The 20,931-nt window shown below is 40.6% G+C and overlaps 1 protein-coding gene across 1 annotated transcript in view; it reads right to left on the bottom strand.

Moving 5' to 3' along the window:
- The window catches only part of DNAH11 (dynein axonemal heavy chain 11), a 333,679-nt gene that overhangs the window by 124,831 nt on the left and 187,917 nt on the right, over positions 1 to 20,931 (bottom strand). The window contains exons 46-54 of the mRNA XM_059933975.1: positions 18,947 to 19,151; positions 16,087 to 16,252; positions 15,185 to 15,287; positions 13,283 to 13,522; positions 11,609 to 11,770; positions 11,145 to 11,338; positions 7,126 to 7,288; positions 6,089 to 6,212; positions 5,522 to 5,664 (exon numbers count right to left, since the gene is read on the bottom strand). Coding sequence (XP_059789958.1) covers positions 5,522 to 5,664; positions 6,089 to 6,212; positions 7,126 to 7,288; positions 11,145 to 11,338; positions 11,609 to 11,770; positions 13,283 to 13,522; positions 15,185 to 15,287; positions 16,087 to 16,252; positions 18,947 to 19,151 — 1,500 coding nt within the window. The remainder of the gene's footprint in view (positions 1 to 5,521; positions 5,665 to 6,088; positions 6,213 to 7,125; positions 7,289 to 11,144; positions 11,339 to 11,608; positions 11,771 to 13,282; positions 13,523 to 15,184; positions 15,288 to 16,086; positions 16,253 to 18,946; positions 19,152 to 20,931) is intronic.

The following is a 20,931-nucleotide window of genomic DNA, read 5'->3' as shown; positions in this document are numbered from 1 at the left end:
TTCTTCATATGGTTCTGTATTTTTAAGTTCTCTAAAATGAACATATATATCTTATATTATCAAAGATGAATCTCCTCTCTCTCTCTATATACATATATATAACATATACTTAATGTATATATATAATACATAATATATATAATTTTTTAAAATACAGAACCATATGAAGAAAATAAAAACTACACACACATACCCCCACCCATAGATAGACAGACAGACAGACAGTTAGATAACCAAACACACAGATAACTAAAATCTTGGGAAAGAATCAGGGGCTGCTACATACACTAAGGGTTCTTTTCCTTATGGCATCACATGGCCAGGAAGGAAGGCAAGAAAGAAGAGTTTTCAGGTTAACTAAAGTTATTAGGAGAGAAGATGAGAGTACTATACTCTAAGGGTAAATGAGAATTATGCAGGAAAGGATGCACACATACACAGATGTGAAGGAGAGGAGGCACTTGGCATTGACTCACCGGTTTACTTCAGCCCATCCAAGGACAGGCATCTGATCATCATTAATGGGCACTGCCCTGTGGAACACAGAGGTCACATTTCACATGCCAACAGGTTCTCACTACCCCTGCATTCCAAATAGGAACTGAGTTTGGGTGGTGAGCATGGGTAATGGGGTGGTAACTACACATCATTTAGCTTGACCTGCCAGGTGTGCTCGCCAACTCTTGTAACACATTAAGCTTCCCGTGTTGCCCAGCTAGGAACATGTGCAAAGGAAGCATCAGCTCAGCAGAAACTCTGAGTCTTTAGCACATGCTGGTGAATATCACAATATATGAAACTAACAGAGACATCCATTGTTCCTTAGAAAAGATTCTGAGGATGTGCGGGTAATACACACAGATGAAGAGAAAGAAGCTGCCATTTTCTTGCTAAAAGGAGACCCGTTTCTTTGCCGCATCATTTCTCCCTCAGGGTAAGGCGCTGACCACTGAGCTTTCTCATGATGCAGCAAGCTAAGTGAAGGCCAAGAAGGATGAGAAGTATTTGAGGAAGAGATCTTATTCCTCCTTAGCATTTAAAACACAAAAAACAAACAAACAAAAATCCTCCTACTCATTTTAGTAGGGAAGGGATAAATTATTCAATTAGTAATCCTGTGACAATAGGGAAAATGATCCATACCTAACTCCAAAATAAATTCTAGCTTGTACCAAGGTGCATACGAAAAAACGTGACTGTGAAAAGGCTCAGACAACAACAGAGGTAAATATAAAACTGATCTCCGTTTCGGTAAGGCCTGCCAAAGCATAGAATCCCAGGAAACGCGTAAAAGAAAGGCCTGATGATTTAACAATATGAAAATGCAAAACTTCTGTACAATCTCTGTACTATATGAATATTAGTAAGTTCAAAAAGAACAACCAGGTCATTATCTCAAGAGAGGCGGCAAAGGAATCCAATAGGTAGATATTTCCTTGACAATATACATCCTGAGTCAAAAGCCAGCATATAATGTAATAGTGAAACATTAGAAATACCTTCTTTTGTAGATTTGCCAATGCAGTGAGGAAGCAGAACGGATAAACAGAATATTAGGAAAGACAAAATATCATTATCTGCAGGCTATATATCAACCAACTAATAGAAACGACTGATGAGGCAGTAAGGTAGCTGGTTACAAAACTAAAAATCAACAGCTCTCCTATATAGAAACAATATACCAGTAGAAAATTTTATGAAGGAAATAGTCCTTCTACAAAAGCAATGTGACCTTCTATCATGAAGATTCAATTCTCCCTAATTTAAAAAAAAGCTTTCAGCAGGATTTCAACCAAAATTTAAATGAAATGTGTTTAGAATCTAACAAAATGATTCTGCTGTTTATCCAGACATTAAAAACATGTAAAAGCAACAAAGAAAAACTAGATAAGGGCAATGAAATACTAGATACAAAAAAAGTATAATAAAGTTTTCATACCTTACATAGTACAGAGCTGGAATCAGTAGGAGTAACAAAGTAGACTAGAGGATGTGGAAACAGACCCAGTTAACATGGCTATCTGGCATATAATAAAGATGGTCCTTTAAATCAGTAAGGAAGAAATACATGGTGTTCAGATAAAAACACATCTTTTGGGGGAAAAATAAAAGTAACCTGAAACCTCTCGGCTCACTCTTTGTCATAAACAATAATAAATATATTCCAGATGTAGCATAGTTTTAAGCATAAAGCATGAAAGCATGCAGGCCCTGGAATGGCTGGTACCGCTCCTATTCTAAACCAATTTCCAATTTTATTCATAAAGCCTTTGTGACAAGATCAAATATTCACTTTCCCATACTCCCTGGTAGGTGGAGGTGACAAGGGACACACTTGTGATCAGTAAGACATCAGCTTAGGGATCTGGGGGGAGCTTTGGATTCCTGATTCAGAGAGCCCCAAATCTCCTTCCCCACTCTTTCTTCCTACTGGGAACATAGACCCTCCCGCACTCATCGTGCGATCATGAGGCAGGAAGCAGCAGGGTGGTCACTGGCAGGAGAGAAAGATGGAAAAGCATGGGTCTGTAAGGGGATTACTGAGCTAGTCTGGACTCTGACGTGGGAGGGAGGCTTTCTGGAACTGTTCTTGGACATTCTCTTCATTTGTAGCCCAAATGAGTTCCAGTTGCTTCTAGTGAAGAGTTTTTAAATCTTGGAGAGAAAAACGCTTTCCTAAATATGTAAGAAACCCCAAATCCATAAAGGCAAACACTGATTAATCTAGGATAAAAACTTAAAAATTTTTCCAGAGTTATAAACAAATAAACAGACATGTACCATGTATAGATTTAAAAGATAAATGATAGAACAGGAAAAATATCCAACACATATATATAAGCCTAACCGCTTAATATGCACAGAACTCATAAACAAAAAACCATGTACAATTCAATGGAAAAGTGGGTCCTTTATGATTCAGCCTCGGAGGTTACTCAGCATCACTTCTGCTGAACTATACCCTACCCTGTTAGCTGAAGCAGTCATAAGCCCACCCAGATCCAAGGAGAGGGGACCTGAATCCCACCTGTGAGTCAGAAGAGCATCAGAGAAATTGCAGGCACAATTTAAAACTGCTACAAGCTGTAACTATTGAATTTAGCAATTCCCGTGTTAAGAAGTTATCCTACAAAAGCAAGCAAAGCTGTGTATACAAGATGCATGTAAAGGACGCTCATGCTAGCATTATTTGTAACAGTGGTTGTCAAATTTCAGCATGCTTCATAATCACCTGGAGGGTTTGTTAAAACATAGATTTCTGGGTCCCACCCGGAGTTTCTAATTTAAGAGTTCTGGGGTGGGGCTGGAGAACTTGCATTTTTGAAAAGTTCCTAGGTGACGTTGATTCTGCTGCTCTGAACAACAGACTTGGACTGCTGATTTATTACATTACTATCTCAAATTCTATTATTGTACTTATTTTCCCATTTCACAAAGAAAATCTGATCCAAATATATCGCAATGGAACAGGGAGAAATCCCTGGCCTTGTTACAACCTGGCCAACAGATGCTTAGTCACATTTTTGATGGGCAGAAAACTCTTTGGGCAACTGAACCCTGAATTCTGATTTCTAACCTCAGCCCAGAATTGCTCAGTGAGACCAATGTGGAATTTGAAACAGGAGGGCGGAGAAGAATCATAGTTACCCTATTCCTTAACCTCCTCACAGAGGTATATTCACAGCTAATGCCACTTCCCATCCCTGCCTGCGTACTCCAGGCTTTACAGGAGCCACAAAGTCCATTCCTAACTTTATTTATTTATTCATTTATTTTTGCGTTGGGTCTTCATTGCTGTGTGCAGGCTTTCTCTAGTTGCGGCGAGCAGGGGCTACTCTTCCTTGCGGTGTGTGGGCTTCTCATTGTGGTGGCTTCTCTTGTTGTGGAGCATGGGCTCTAGGCGCATGGGCTTCAGCAATTGCAGCACGCGGGCTCAGTAACTGCGGCATGCGGGCCCTACACGGGCTTCAGTAGTTGCGGCACAGGGGTTCAGTAGTTGTGGTGCTCAGGCTCTAGAGCACAGGCTCAGTAGTTGTGGCACACGGGCTTAGTTGCTCCGTGGCATGTGGGATCTTCCTGGACCAGGGCTCGAACCCGTGTCCCCTGCATTGGCAGGCAGATTCTCAACCACTGCGCCACCAGGGAAGCCCTCTGTTCCTAACTTGACAGGTGTGGAATACTAGAAGGAGTAGCAAAGTAGTAACTTTTCTAGGTTACTAAGCATTACTATACTAGGAAGTCTCAATTTTCCATATTGGCATTTTATTTTATTTTATTTCATTTTATTTTTAATAATGGGAATAACACATGTGATTGTCCAGGCCTTTGTGTGTTTTTTTTGTTTTGTTTTTTAAAATTTTATTTATTTATTTATGGCTGTGCTGGGTCTTCGTTTCTGTGCGAGGGCTTTCTCTAGTTGTGGCAAATGGGGGCCACTCTTCATTGCGGTGCGCGGGCTTCTCACTATCGCGGCCTCTCTTGTTGCGGAGCACAGGCTCCAGACGCGCAGGCTCAGTAATTGTGGCTCACGGGCCTAGTTGCTCCGTGGCATGTGGGATCTTCCCAGACCAGGGCTCGAACCCATGTCCCGTGCATTGGCAGGCAGATTCTCAACCACTGTGCCACCAGGGAAGCCCCATATTAGCATTTTAAAATGGCTTTCTGCCATGAGTTTGGAGGGGCTTCTTGTTCCAATACTTCATCCTTCCTGCTGCTCTTATTTGGTTATATTATATCCCTATATGCTACATTAAAGCATGGAGTAGTCTCTGTGGAGGAACCATGGGTTGAGCCTAAGATCATCTGAGTGATAGGCCACAATTATTTGCCCTGAAGTACTAACATAATAGTCACTTCCTTAACTCAAACTCTTCCTCTGCTCCCTTAATGATTTACAAAACCCTTGCTTCACCCCAATTTACTTTCCCAGCCTGATCCACCTGGTTCTTCCTACAGGAACTCTCCATCCCAGTCATTTAGAGCTATCTGGGGTTTCTCCAAATATGCACCCTGCATTCCACCTTTACTCTTATATAAATGCTATTTCCTCTCCCTGAAAGTTCTTCCCCACCCCATCGCTTCCCCATGAATTCCAAGCCACACCTGACACACAGCACATCACTTCCTCCAGGAGGGTCTAGTGCCATCAGGAAGGATGCTGTACTCCTCTGGAATCACATGGCACCATTCACGCTGGTCCCACACTACCATTATTTGTGGTGTCTCTTGTCTCCTGTAATAGTGTAAGTTCCTCAAGGACAGAGACCATGTCCAGCTCACTCGAGTAGTGCAATCTGCTCAGAGCAATGCTTTGTAGGAGCCCAGCATCATGGGAAACTTGAAGAAGGTGCCCTCCAGACACTCATGGAAAAATGCAAATGTCCTTTCAAAAAGAATGACTGGATGTCCTTACAAAATGAATGAGTGGAATTCAAACTTGTCATATGAATTGCGAAACAGAACCATAGCAGAGTTCTAACAGCATGTTTAACTAAACGCAAGTAAAGCAAATGTTTCTTACTTTCAGCTGTAGTCGCACCCGGGCCAAAAAGAATTTCCAACAATTTTCTCTGGAGTCCACCATGCCCAGACCATGAACTTCATTACGAATTCCAGAAATTATCTTGTCTACATCTTCATCACTGAACAGATCAGGGATTTCCCCTGCCCCCAAAGGAATGAGTAGAATTATTAAAAGACTGCCACAGTTTAAATTTTAGACATGACTTGAAATGCTTTATAATACAAAGTTCACCTTTAATGATAAAGAGTTTGAAACAGAAACGCAATTTTTCTTTTTGCATTTACAAGACACACAGCACACTGAGGACAAGCTATGACCAATCCACCCACTAAACTCGCACATGTAGGAATAACATTTGCTTCACAGAAGGCCTCTCCAAGGCATCTCACATCCGCAAGCAGACTAAGAAAGAATATACTTCAAATTTGTTAGGTTTATAGGTTTCTCCCCAAAGAATGCCCCAGCAAACATCTCAAAGACAAATTATCTCTATTTAAAGTTCACTGAAACTACAGATCATTTGTCTTTGGGAAGATCTTTCATGAAATGTGTTGATTTAATCACCTGATGCCAGCAAGTCATTAATCAGCACGAGAAAGCTCTCATCTAGAACCTGTGCATCTGTCAGCAGGAACACAGTGGGCATGTTCTTGGCTCCAGTTCTGACGTACAAATTGGCAAGATCTACCTGTAAGGAAAGGAGGCCATTATTCATGCTGTATTAAAATGCTGGTGTGACGCTGGGAGTGTGTGTGCGAGGGCTAGGGAGAGTTGAGGCGCTACAATGGGAGGGCTGTGTGCTGTCCTTTCCCCTGTTTACATATCCTTTCCTCACAGTGACCATCTTCTTACGGGGGCAAACAGCATGATGTCACCTCCATTTCTGGCACATAATGATGAGTATCATGTTTGTGGCCTAATGGAGCCCAAGACACAAATAGGCTCCTGAGAAACAACTCCCTTCTATTCGAGTAAAAGTGAATGCAGTAACGCCACTGTCAAGCAATGCAGTAAAAAGAAGTTTTTGGCTCATTTCAACAGCTGTCTACTTCACTGGCTGGTGACTTACGTAGTTAGTTTTATTTAGTAATACTGAAAGCATGTGGTTTATTTTTTTTTGCTTTAAAATAGCACTTGCCACAAACTCTAAGTACTATTTTGTAAGTACTGTTGTAATTCAAAAGCAAAATTTTAAGAACACGTCAGAGCTTCTTGACTGTGTTCCCATCATATTTTATTTTCATAATCTGATCCAAAGTGGAAGAAATCTCTTCGTGCTTGTAAAAAAAAAAGTATCTTCTTTTTCCCCCCCTCCATCGTATGGGTCTATGAATACTGCTGATTATCAAGTATGGTCAATGCGAAAGAAAAAACATGTTTGTGTAAGCAAGTATTTAATAAAATATTTTCTGAGCCAGTTCTACAGGCTTATAGGCTTATATACCTGTAAATGTTGGTAGCAATTTGCTATTACTAATCTGACCATGGAGGAGAAACAGCCAACTAAATCCTCTAAAGAGCTTTCCCCCCTCTCCATGGATGACGGGGGCACTTATATCCTGGGGCAGAAGGGGCGCGGGTACGCCCATCACTGTACTTACCCGAAGTTCTTGGATGCCAAAGCCTTCGGTCAGAGTGATCTGGAAGACCTCGAGGCTGCAAACGTGGGCTGCCAGGCGGGACAGGCTCTGCTTGCCACTGCCCCCCACTCCAATCAAGAGCGCGTAACCCCGAGGAGTCCGCAGGATCCGGCTGATGCGACACCTGGGGAGAGAAAGTGCGCCCCCTGCAGATGGTATCCAACGAGCCCCGGGGCCATGTCTGTTTCATTTTTCACATATTTAGATACTAAATTCCGACTTTCATTTCAGACTTTCCGTCCCTGTTCCTCTGTTTTCCCCTTAAACAAAGATGATGCCCGAGTCTGCCCCCGCATCGCTTGCCTAACAAACCGTCCTGGCTGATGACATCTGGACCCTGACTCCTGTATTACTCTCCACCAGAAGACGACAGAAAATGAAGACAAGGCCTTTCATCAAAGCATCACATTTTCCTGATAAGCAAGAAAGATCCCAACCTCACGTCAGCATCCACGTACAAGGACATCAAAGGGGGAATATTTGGGGGCCAGAAACCCTTGCTGTAGAATTACTGTGGAAAGAATGGATTTGTTCAAACCGACAAACACCTCACATGTGACTTACTTCATGCATTTTAAACACCTGCCTTTTTATATGATTCTTAACGTCCTTTGTACTAAAGCTTTCCCTGTGCCTCGAGCTGTCTAAAACATTTACTGAAACTGTTAGAAACCCAGAGTTAAATTTCTGGCAAGGTCAACTAATCCCTTGTTCTATATTACTGAAGAGATTCTGAATGCTTAAAGTTTTGATATTATTGCTATATCTTACAGTTAGGAATAAGTTGGCTTTAACATGATCAAAATACGCATTTGGTTGAAGAAATTTGCCATAATTATATCATAAATATTAAGAAAAGTAACAAAACAAAATATAAGCATATGGAAACCCAAATGCAAAAAAAAAAAAAACAACAAACAAAAAACCAAAAAACCACACTGTTGTATTTGCTCAGTTGCTTTTCTGAATGAATTTAAACTTCAAACCCTGAATGATCCACATAGATTTTTTTTTTTCTTAAAGAGCGCTTTTTGAAAAAATGAAGTTGGGGTCACTTATACAAGGACCAACACATGTGAGCATTTCCTGAAAACCTTCAAAAGCTGAAAAGACAGGTTATTTTTCCAAGCTCAGCCATCTCATTACATTTTACTTTACAGGACCACACAACAAAACCACCTTGGGAAAGCTGTGAGGCTACTCTAACACGAGTGACACCCCAAGTTACAAAGCAGGGTTGTCATTTCATTTTAATGTGTGCTTTGACGTCTGCACCTCACCAGAGTCTCTCAGTGGCAAAACTCCCTTTCTACAACATTCAAGGACACTCTCTGAAATCATCTCTGATGCTGAGTAAATCAGCTTCTAGCTCATAATCCCTGATCAAAGTAAAGGCTTTCGCCTTAGGTCACCGAGAACTCTGTGTTGAAGGGTTACAGGGGAAGACTCTTCAGCGCCAATGGGACATCTCTTCCACCCGAGCCACGACAGACGGTCAGCGTATACTAACCCAACCAGAAACAGTGTTACTAATAACTCACTTATCACCGCGGTCAGAGATTCTAACTGAAGCTTCCTCTGTCTGTGTAATCAGAGGATTGCAACTGCCAAGGGATCGATAAAACAATCAACACCTCACATGCTTATAATAACTGATGATGGGGAGGCCTCCCAAGTTCTTCTTAGGCACTTTGGCTCAACATTTTAAGGGGGAACTCTTCTGAAAATTGAATTCTCCACATTTTTTGGGTCTGTTTGAGTCGCCTTCCTCACATACTTCCTTCTTTCTTGATTTATTTCATTATTTTAATCTTTGCCCAAATATCACTTGTTAGAAAAGCCAGTGTTATTCGTTGAATGGCCTCCCCCCAAATTCATATATTGAAGTCCTAACCTCCAGTACCTGAGGATATAAGCTTATTTGGAAATAGGGTGATTGAAGAAGAAACTAGTTAGGATGAGGTCATAGGGGAGTAGGGTGAACACCTTATCCAGTACGACTGGTGTCCTTATAAAAAGGAGAAATTTGGATATAAACACACACAAAGGGAAAATGCCACGTGAAGACTGGAGTTAGGCTATCACAAGCCAAGGAACTACCAGAAGCAAGGAAAGAATTCTGGAACAGATCCTCCCCAGCACCTTCAGAAGGAGCACAGCCCTTCCAGCCCTGCAGACTTCTTGCCTCCAGAACTGTTGAGACAATAAATATCTGTTTTTCTAAACTGCCCAGTTTGTAGTGTTTTGTTAGAGCAGCTCTAGGAGACCAGTACAGCCACTGAGAAATGATGGTGACCAGGAGAACAGGACTGGAAGGAAAGATGCAATCGACTTCCCATATGGCAGCAGCAACGGCAAGCTGTTTAGACTATTCAACAAATCCTGTCATTCCCGTGCTAAAATCTGACCCAAAGTTTCTCACTGCAGTTAGAATGAAATAAACACCCCTTCCTCTGGTTAAAAGGAAACACGCTGTACACGTGAGGCCCACCTCCCCATCGTGTCATACACTGCTCTCCCCACTTCTCCAGGATGCTGCCACAATGACCCTCTTTCTGCTTTTGAACGTTCAGTCTTGAGGCCACATGAAATCTGCCCATACCTAGAATGTTCTTCCTCCAGATCTTTCCATGCCTAGCTCCTGCGTATCATTTTGATCTCACCTTAAATGTCACCTCCTCACATAGATATCCAGTCCCTCTTTGGGAATCCACATGTTTATTTCTCAGAGTCTACCAGTTTTATTCCTCAGCAGGACATACCACTTTCTGCCATTTTTCTCACTTGCTTATTTGTTCATATCCTTATAAATGTCCCATCGCATCACTAAAACATAAGCTCGATTAGAGAAAGAACTGGACTGTCTTTGCTGCTGTCTCCCCAGTACCTCAGGCAATGTCTGACAGCAGGGGTGCCACAGACGGTCACATAATCTGTGCACTGCACAAGATGCCCAGGCTAGGAGGTAAGAGCCTTGTCAGCCATGCTCTACACCAGGAGAGGGGCCTTTTTCTAATTTTCTGCGCAGAAAACATGGCCCTCTCTTTTTTTTTTTTTCTAATACGCACATAAGTACTGAATAGGCTGGCAATGTTCCTCTTTAGCACTAAGTAGGCACTCAATAAACATTCTTAACGAAGGAAAATCAGTTTGAGTCCATCCTGTCTCTGCCACTTATGAACTTTAAGACTTTGAACAAGTCACTTACCTTCCTCTTAATATTCTTACCTAACAGAGGTACAGTAAAAGAAAGTGAAATTATGGCTCTGATGGCACTTCAAAAAGTAGTGTACCTATGTAAGACATTATTAAGATTGTGACATAATTTATAGAGACACTTACTAGTTTTTTTTTAAAGGATCCGTGACACCTAAACCTATTATTATTTATTTATTCATCTATATAAAACTTATCTACTATTATACAAAGAATCACGTTTGATATTCTTGTATTTGCTGAATGTAAGCAATGAAAGCTCTTAGTGACCTTCTCTGAATCAGGCCCACACATTCATAGTTATACAAACTAAGAAGATTTGAATGACTTTTTGCAGAAGATAATTTTCTCATCTAACTCAGATTATCAATTACTTTTCTTTAGTGTAGAAGTCAATTTCCTTCCTACATATGTACATTCTTGAGGTCTTCTACAAGTTGCCTCTCGCTTATGACATGGTAAGTGGCTGCATTTACTGGTGTGTGACATATTTATGTCATTTAAGAGGGTTGTGGCTTACCTTTTTTTTTCTTCTTGTGTTGTCAATCAAGTTTTTTTTTTCTTTTTTTTTCTTTTTTTGAGGTAACGTTGGTTTTTAACATTATATAAGTTTCATGGAGACACTTAGTTTTATACTGTATGGCAAACAAGAAGTAAGAACTGATAGTTCCAAGTATTCAATAGATCACACTGAACAACAACAACAATTGTGGACACCCAGCCATTTTTACTTTGTGGAAAAGCATCACAGCCAGTCAACTCACACATGTTGCATGGCGTCTTCAAATAAAACAAGGTGCATGGCGGCATTGAGTTCGTTGTAGTTATCTAAGGCTTCTGTCAGAAATGTCCTCAGCACTTCCCAGTCCCTCACCGGCAGGTAACACGGGTCTTTGCTGCCATTAGCGAAATGGCAGTAGATGAGGGGCTGTTGAAGCAGCACATAGCTGTCTACACCCTGCAGGAGGAGGAAGAGAAAGACACGATCATGTCAATCTCCAGAAATGATGCATCTGGAGGCAGAGTGGCCTATGCAGGGAAAAGCTTGCAAATCAAACCATGAGTAGCTGTGTATGATGCTCCCCAGTACAGACCAACTGCATCCTGGGATCACAGCTGTTTCAGCCAGGTAAGCGTACGCACAATTCATTCACATCCTTATCCCATTTCTGCCCCAATGCCAATTTGTGCCAGAGCAGATAGTGACCTCTGGCATTCATTTACTTACTTCAAAATATTTACTAGCAGTTTCCAGCATGTTTTTATGAAACAAATTACGATCCTTTGTGTCTATCAGTTTGTCTCCATAAACACGAGAAGATTCATGAAGCCACAGGCGTATTAAATCATTTGGATCCTTTAAACACTCAGGAGAAGCAAATAAAATCCCCTACAAGGCAAGAGTGATAAATATTAAAACTTCAGAAGGTGGTGACATTCCAAGATAATATTTTCTTTTAACGTTTTCTTTAACTGTGTACTGAATTTAGCAATACACTGAGTTACAAGAAGTATTATAAATAGTAGTACATACATATTAGCAGTTGTACTCTCTGATAAGCAACATTTAAAAAATTAACTGTCATTTATACCCATTTTTAGGAATGCAGCTAAGACTGTACTTCAAGAGTCAGCCTAGGAACTAAATACCAGATTTTAGAACTTGTACCTGCTGTCTTCGGTGAATTAAGTTTCCAAAACCAGAGTACAAACAGCAAACATGAAAGTCACAGGATGATAATACTTTTTTACTCTAAAATCCTGTGATATCATTTAATCTAACCCGTTCATTTCACAGAGGAAACATATGAGACCCAAAGTCCACTGCCTGAATTCACCCTTCATGGGTAGTCAAAGCATTTTTATTCCCCCCTTCCCTCAACATCTTGGATTCATACAGACCCAGTCCTCATGGAGAGAGTCACTATGCTCTGGGCTTACGGGACAACACCAAGGGCGTCATAGAGACTTAGCTGCAAAAGGCTAAACAACTGGTTGGTATCAGGTGTAGCTGAAAGACTGGGTATGAAGTGTGAGCAGACGGGCCTCCCACCCCATGGTCTCCCTTCCCTCCTAACGTCAAAAATCTGCTTTTAAACACCACTTTATTGAGCACAGCCTTCCAGGCAGGTGCTAGAAATATCGAGATGAAAAGGAATGGTCCACGTTCTGAGGAAACTTTTGCCTAATGCGGTGTGAGTTTTGAAGCAGTTGTGGAGTGATTTAGAAAGGAGGGTTGTAAAAGTATAAAGAAACAAAAATCACCAAATATAAAGAAGTCTCCTGAAGTTTTCATAATTAACCAGCTTACTACTTCTGTCACAAAAGAACTTTGAGCCATAAATAACTCTTCAACTGCTTTTACTCTACCAAGTAGGCCACATAAGTTGGATATCTTCAGAATTCCAAAGTTTTGAATTCCTTCTTTGGAACTTCCTTTCTAAATCATATACATACACACTGTCCTTTTACCAGATAAGCAAGTTAAGTGTCAATGCCAAGCCAAAATAATCTAGGAACTTAAGAAATTATAATTTCCCTTGATGCATGTTTAAAAACTGTATCACATACATATTAAAGAATGACAAATTATCCCTCTTACTTGCACAGAAAGAAACACTCAAATATTTATATGGAATAAATGAAATAGGGAACTAAGATTTCTACCTTAGCTTCTGTTGCTAAGTCTCTAGCAACCTAAGAGGACTCACTGCTCTCACTGACAAAATGGGACTAATAAACCTGCCATACTAACTTCATAGAGAAGTTTATGGTGGAAAATGAAAGAATACATGCTCAAGTACGTAGCATAGTTTTCGACTAAGTTCTATGAATGAACGCCATTAATATTACTATAATCAGTGTTCCACTCAAGACACATAACACAGAGCCATTGAGGTACCTGGAAGACGTTTGACAGGTCTCTCAGATTAAAAAGGTAGTGGAATTTAATGGCTGTGGGTAAAAAGGTGTGTGTCATCGTCTGATGGAATGCGATTGTTGCCTGTATCAAAGTGGGGCCACTCCTGAGAACTGACGGACCAAATGCTTGCTGCTGGAAATGGAAATTCAGGATTTGGCTGTAGATGGTGTTTAGTGCATCCATGGACGGAAAGTTGAATGCAAACACTGTGAAATGTCTCTGAAAAGAAAAACAAATATAAGAGTTGCATAAAATAGAAAATGTAATGGTACCAGTAGATTACAAAAAAAGGGGGGGACCTTATTTTTTCAACTCTTCCTGTATCCATGCCCACTGCCATGTAACTTGGTAGTTCCTTCCACTGTGACTCTCAGACTTCCCATAAGACTTGATCAAGGCAACAGAAGGAGGTAGTAGTAACAGGGTACCAGTCACTATCAGATGCTTGTGTGTTTCCAGTTGCTGTCTTAAGGCTCTACCTCTGCAATGAATTCTACATGCCTGCCAAAGGATGAGAGACACATGACACAGAGCCACGTTGTCCCAATCACAATCACTCTAGCCAAAACCACCCTGAGTAGCTGACAGTTAACTCCCCAACATGTGAACAAGTCCAGCCAAGATCAGCAGAGTCACTCAGCTGAGCTTCAAGTGACCGCTCATAAACTAGTAAACAACACTGACTGTTGTATGCTGTTGTTGTATGTACGGTGGTGGTGGTGATGATTATTTAAAAGCTTACGTGCACTCAGAAAACCTGAACGTAAATATTTACTGTAGCTTTACTCATAATTGCCAAAATGTGGAAACAACCAAGGCATCCTTAAGTAAGTAAATGGATAAACAAACTATGGTACATCCAGACAATGAGTATTATTCAGTGATAAAAAGAAATGAGCTATCAAGACATGAAAAGACATGGAGGAACCTTAAATGCATATTTAGGCTAAGTGAAAGAAGCCAGTCTGACAGGCGTAGAGAATGGACTTGAGGATACGGGGAGGGGGAAGGGTAAGCTGGGACTAAATGAGAGTAGCACTGACATAGATGCACTACCGAATGTAAAACAGATAGCTAGTGGGAAGCAGCCGCATAGCACAGGGAGATCAGCTCGGTGCTTTGTGACCACCTAGAGGGGTGGGATGGGGAGGGTTGGAGGGAGATGCAAGACGGAAGAGATATGGGGATATATGTATACGTATGGCTGATGCACTTTGTTATACAGCAGAAACTAACACACCATTGTAAAGCAATTATACTCCAATAAAGATGTTAAATTAAAAAAAAAAAAAAGAAAGAAAGAAGCCAGTCTGAAGAGGCTACATACTATATGATTCTAACTATACAATCCTCTGGAAAAGGCAACACTATAGAGACAGGAAAAGGATCAATGGTTGCCAGGGATTCGGCGGTGAGGGGGTCGGGGGGGAGGGCTGAACAGGTGGAGTACAGGAGATTTTTAGGGCAGTGAAACTACTCCATGTGATACTTTAATGACAGATACCTGTAATTATACATTTGCCAAAACCCACAGAATGTGTAACACAAAAAATGAACCCTAATGTAAACTTTAGAATTCAGTTAATAATAACTTGTCAATATTGGCTCATCAGTTGTTAACAGACGCAGCACACTAATGCAAGGTGTTTATAAATGAGTCACGGGGAGTATATGGGAACTCTGTACTTTCAGCTTATTTTTCTGTAAACCTAAAACTGCCCTAAAAAGTCTATTAATTAAAATAAGCTTCCATGCTTCACCAAATGTCCAGTAGAACCATACATCCTAATCTTTACCCAAAAGCACTAAGAATCAAGATCTACAACGTGTGAGTATGACATTCAGGGGCTCTTTGGAGGAGAGCAGTATTCAACACCCTACCTGTAGTCTAGGATTGATAGTGAAACGGCCCACCATCGGATTCATGCAGGCAACATACTGACAGCTGTGGATTTCTTTAAGCATCACCTTCTGTCTATCATACCTGCAAGATAGAAAACAGAACCTTAAGTCCCAAAGCACAAAATGACAACAAAACCCACCAATCCATAAAGGACTTCACAAATTGTTTCTTTCGATCTTTATAATCGCTCTTTGACAATGAGCTTGTTAGTCTACCTGAGAGACATAAAAACTAAAGCTCAGAAAACTGAAGACTACACGGCTCCTTTGATGCCAGAATCAACATATGGAGCCGAATCAATAGGTACTATTACTGCTTATTGATTCTCATGTGAGTCTGGTTAGAAACACCCACCGCAAGACTGGGGGATTGCAGACTGCAATGCCCAGATATTACCGGATAGTTACATCCCACAGAAAATGTCAAGCTTCTCCTAAGTAACTGAGTGTGAGTTAATGCATTAAGGAGCTTAATGCTTAAACTAGACAGTTTACGTTTCTAAGATACTTTTCAATCCACTTCTTCCAAAGATTCAAAGCAAACCTATTCCATTTAAGATGAGCAACAGGGGATGCAAAGTGAAACCCAAAAAGTATAGAAAATGCTCCTCAGAAGAGGAAGAAACTGGGGTAATTCCATTTAAAAAAAAAAAAAAACCATCTTTACTGGAGTATAATTGTTTGACAATGGTGTGTTAGTTTCTGCTTTATAACAAAGTGAATCAGCTATACATATGCATATGTCCCCATATCTCCTCCCTCTTCTCTTGCGTCTCCCTCCCACCCTCCCTATCCCACCCCGCTAATTCCATTTTTAAATGTTTATCCATAGTCATAATAAGTAGATTTTGGTAGAAAATACAATACAGAGAATCGCTTACCAGTGACCATAATCAATATGCTGTCGAATCAGAGTGTGGGGCTGAACAGTGCCATATAAGTCCACTGCAGGCATATTCATGTCGTCGATAAAATAAACCAAGTTTTTATTTCCTCCTGGACCATAGTTACGACCAGCTTTTTTCTCTAGAGGTTTCTCAAGAATTCCTGAAACCAATGTATAATTCTGTCCACCAAATAAAATGTAACCTTCTGTTTATATATAATAAAATATAAATATATTTATATATAAATATAAAATAGAACCTTAGTCCTTTTTTCTTGTTTTTCCTCATCCTTTCCCCATTTCACCCACTCTGTGGCTTCAAGTACCATCTCTCTGCAGGTGAATCCCAGAAACATGTCTCTGTTCACCACCTTCTATGTCACACTCTCCTCGAGCTCACCCTGACTCTCCTTTCCTAGAGAGTCAATATCTGCAGCGTGATGTCACACTAGCCATCACATCTGAGACCACACCATTGCTGACCTTTGCACCTTCCTTCCCTGTACCTACTGTAAAACACGAACCACTACTGGTCCACCCAGAACCAGGTGAATCAGTCCTTCTTTATCAAAATAGAGTCTAGGGACGGCTCAAGAATTTCTCACACCTCTCTTCCTGGGCCACAGGGTGCAGAAGTACAAGAAGATACTGTATGTAGACGTTATCCTGCGTATACATCAAATTACATTTCTTCACATGCCTATCTGACTTTGTGTCGGTAAGTTTAAGAGAAAATCATGAGTATAGAAAATCTTGAACAGTGTGGATCTGAGATGTAGCATCTAATTACTTGCCTATTCTCTAAATGGATTATAAATAGCTTGAGGACGAGGGACTATATCATGCTCATCTCTGTATTCCTGATGACAACCACAACAAATAAGTAACTGTTAAATGAACAAAGGAATGAATGAATGAAGAAATAATCAATGAATAAATTAACAAACCCCTCTTCCAAGCAGCATATCTGCATCTCCAAATGCTTGCTGGACATCAGTTCCTGTTAGCCATTGGCACGTGGACGTTTGGCCAACACCAAATACGCCTGTTCCCAAACTCAATTTAACAAGCCTCTTCCCCACTCACAACCCATCTCTTCTTTTTAGCCTTCTGTGCTCCTGTTTATAGGATTAACATCTCCCAGTCAAGCCAGATGCAAAGCCTGAATTTAGTCTTTCCCTCCTGGTCCCTGATAGGCCCAACCACAGCCTGTACATGTCTCTTCCTTTTCGCCTTTCCCTCTACAACTCTAGAGCAGGGCACCATTTCATTTGGCTAGCACACTGCTCAGGGGGACTGGTCTCCCCACCACAGACTTCTCCTCCCAAAGCAGAGCTTGCATCTTGTCAGTTCCTTGCTCCCCATCAATGGCTCACCATTTCCTACCATATGAAATACGTTCTCTTCCACTTGCATCTCAGCTGTCTCTACAGTCACAGTGACCAACCATCCCAGGTTGCCTGGGACGATCCCAGGTTTAGCACTACAAGTCCCATATCTTCCCAGTCTTTGACAAAGTAGACAACTGGTCACTCCTTCTATAATATAAATCCCACCCGCCACTCCAGCCTTTGCCCTATCTTCTGCCTGACCACTATGCTTCAGTCAACTTAGAGATTCAATTAATTGAATGTGTCCCACAATTTCCTCTCTTTCATGTCTTTGCTTAAGCTGATTCTTCTAGCCTAAGTCCCCTTTTTGCCTGCATACCACCCCATCTCAAAGGTCTGAAACCCGTTCTTTAGAGTACACTAGCTCTTTCTATTCCTCATGCTAATAGGCAATGTCTAAATCTATTCATGCCTGTATCCCTTCCAAGAATTAGCCAGCTGAACTTTGTTCAACTACTGAATTGCAGCCCTAGTCTTCCATTTACAAGTGATAAAGTGATCCCTTCTTCTGTGTCTGCAAATGAAAAACATGTATTGTACACAGTGTCTGGAGAGAAAGTAGATAAATCATACATATTTGCTAAAGAAATGAATGAAAAACTTCTGAGTCAGCTTTTTAACTGTTCCAGTCACAACGATGAAGAAGACAAACTTGATTAAGAAAGAGATTACAGAAAAATCGTTCTTGGCTGAGTTGATGTCCGTGATAAGAAAATATGTTATTAATCTTTACTGATAGAGCTGAGAAAACAGCAACAACACACACAACAAGAAAACACCTTCAGGGTAACAGGTTTCCTACAGTAGTGGACAGAAGGGAGTTCTGCTGCCCCCATACAGCACAGCCCCATTGCTGTGCTGGCCAGAGTGACAGAGTTACCACTATCAGCTCTTTATATCGATATCAGTGCTTCTCTACTTCTCACATCTACTTCATGTGCCCTTCCAAACTCAGAATGCCCAAAATCTATGTGGTTCCTTTGATTACGCTGACACATGTATTCAACAGTTAAAAATTATTCTCATAGCTCTTCTAAGATTTAACTAACAACCTGTGGCCTGTCATTTCATCAATACAATTTGAATGAATTCCCCCCTAAATCAATCCCTTACTTGAAAAGGTAACCAGTGCACTCTTCCTGGAGTATATTCTTTTGTTGCTAGGGCTCTGTGAAATTGATTAAAGCTAACCAAACGGTTTAGAGGCAAAGCAATGAACACTGTTGATGTAAATTCTTGCTGTTCTATAGAGTAGTAACCCAAATAAAGCCAGGAGTGATATGGAAGGCCAAAAATCACAATATTTAAACAAAGTATATTTAGCCAGAATGGTGATAAGTAAAAATGTATCCTAAGCAAAATGTCTAAAGCCTAGAAAAACTAATCATTTCTTTGGGCTGCATGTTCTGGCCTTGACAGTTTCTGATCTCTTGTTTCTGAAGTATAAACAGGAGGAACACTTACTCTGCAGAGCTGCCGATGTTGTGTAGTAGTTGAAAGGCACATGGGACACTATATAAGCCTCGGAGAGACCTGCTAGTATGTCACCTACAAAGACTGTTTTTCCCACTCCAGCGCTTCCTACCAGCATCAGCGGCTGTCCTTTCTCAAGCAGCAACTCTATGAAATATTGAAGACGAGTTGTCTCTGATGTGTGAACCAGAACTCTCTGGGAGGAAAAGTAGAATGAGAGAAAGATCAGAGAGAGAGGCATTCCAAAATTTTGTAGCTGAACCAACATAGTCATTTTAGAATTGAGACCAAATGAATTCTTAGTTCTAAACAGCCAGTAGGAGAGATCCCACTTAATTTCTTGTTTTGAATGATCAGTTCAGACATCACAGCTTGAGAAGAGCAGTTGGGTAGTGCCATCAAAGTGCCACAGCAGAAGCAACTGATTTATTTTTTCCAATTAAGAGCTAGCACCCAAGGCTCCCTATCACGGAGTACCTACACTCTGCCTAACCTTGTGTTACACATACAAGGGAATGCAGCAAATGCTTAAGAAACTGTCCACCACTCTTTAGGAGATGATAAAGCATTTGAAAAGCCAAGCCACATATAAACAAAAATTGGTAGCAATTCCTGGGCCCAGTAAGATTAATGATTAATGTGCAAAATGATTAGGCACAATCCACGCTGAAGGAGTTCAGTGCAAGGAGAGACCAGCTTGGAGGAATCAGGCATTAAGTGAAATATTCACAAATCCAAAGCACTGTTGAAACTTATTGTGCATTGTTTTGTTAAAAATTCTCATAACAATGCTTCTGTTTTGAAAATTGGCTATTTATTTAGATGCTACATTGTTTCACAAAAAATTAGAGGTGGCTTACAAGAATATAATAAAACGAAGAATACAAATAAATAAAAGCCAGACTCAGGGAACAGAGACTAATATATAAGATGAGGAAAAGGGGAAGCAGACATAGACAAGCAGGAAAGAGAAGCCTGCATGGTGATTAAAGAGAATTGAATACGTCTTACATTGCTTGGTGGCCAAATTAAAAAGGGGATTAAAAAAACTACTTGCAGGATTTATATTGCTCATAAGAAACACATAAACTCTGTAATAAGGTTCTTCCCTACATGGTTAGCATATACTGACCGAGTATTTTATAGATCATTCAAGATCATCTTCATGATGATGAGCATTTACTCTAGGACTTCACTTGAATTCACTGGTACTCTCAGGACCTGTTGAAAGGCACAGACTATTCTGTGCTACACTGAACAGTCCTAGATGACTTTTTTAAATTAGACTTGAGTTCTATAACATGTTTTTCCTTTCCTGCTGCTAGTTGTCATCATTTGCTGTTTAATTTGGCTATTGATATTGGCTCTTTTGTGCACACATTAATACCAATAATTAACACCTACTGAGAGCTGAGTATATGACAGGTACTATGCTGAGCCCTTTGCATGCATTACATCATATGATCCTCATAACAAACCTATGAGGAGGGTTTTGTTATCATTTCCATTTCAGAGATGATGAAGTTAAAGCTTAGAGAACATTCATAACTTGGCCAAACTCACAGGTGGTAGCACTTAGATTCAAACTCAAATCTGTCTGGAGCCTGCGCCCTGCCTTACCTACCACACAGAACGCTCTGCTGAGCACGGACTGTATACACATTACCTGATGCCTTGGTACCTCTATTTCTCCAAATGTAAAAAGGCTAGTAACAGTCCATGCCTTAGACAATTGTCATAAGGATTAAATTAGTTAATCTATGGAAATAAGGCACTTAGAAAAGGTCCTGACATATTATAATGTCATATTAGTATTTGCTACTATTATTGGCTCAATATGGTTCTCCTCTAACATGTTAAGAGGCTTTTAATCAAATAACCACATTTGGTGCAGTTGTGTATAAAAAGTAAGACTACGAAGTCCTGATAGGTTCTCTGTTGAATAAAATGCATCACTGATAAGCTGCACCAACCTT

Source organism: Balaenoptera ricei, chromosome 9, assembly GCF_028023285.1.
Source record: "Balaenoptera ricei isolate mBalRic1 chromosome 9, mBalRic1.hap2, whole genome shotgun sequence".
NCBI classification, from domain to species: Eukaryota; Metazoa; Chordata; class Mammalia; order Artiodactyla; family Balaenopteridae; genus Balaenoptera; species Balaenoptera ricei.
The sequence above is the reverse complement of the archived record's forward strand: the minus strand, read 5'-3'. Positions and strand labels throughout refer to the sequence as shown.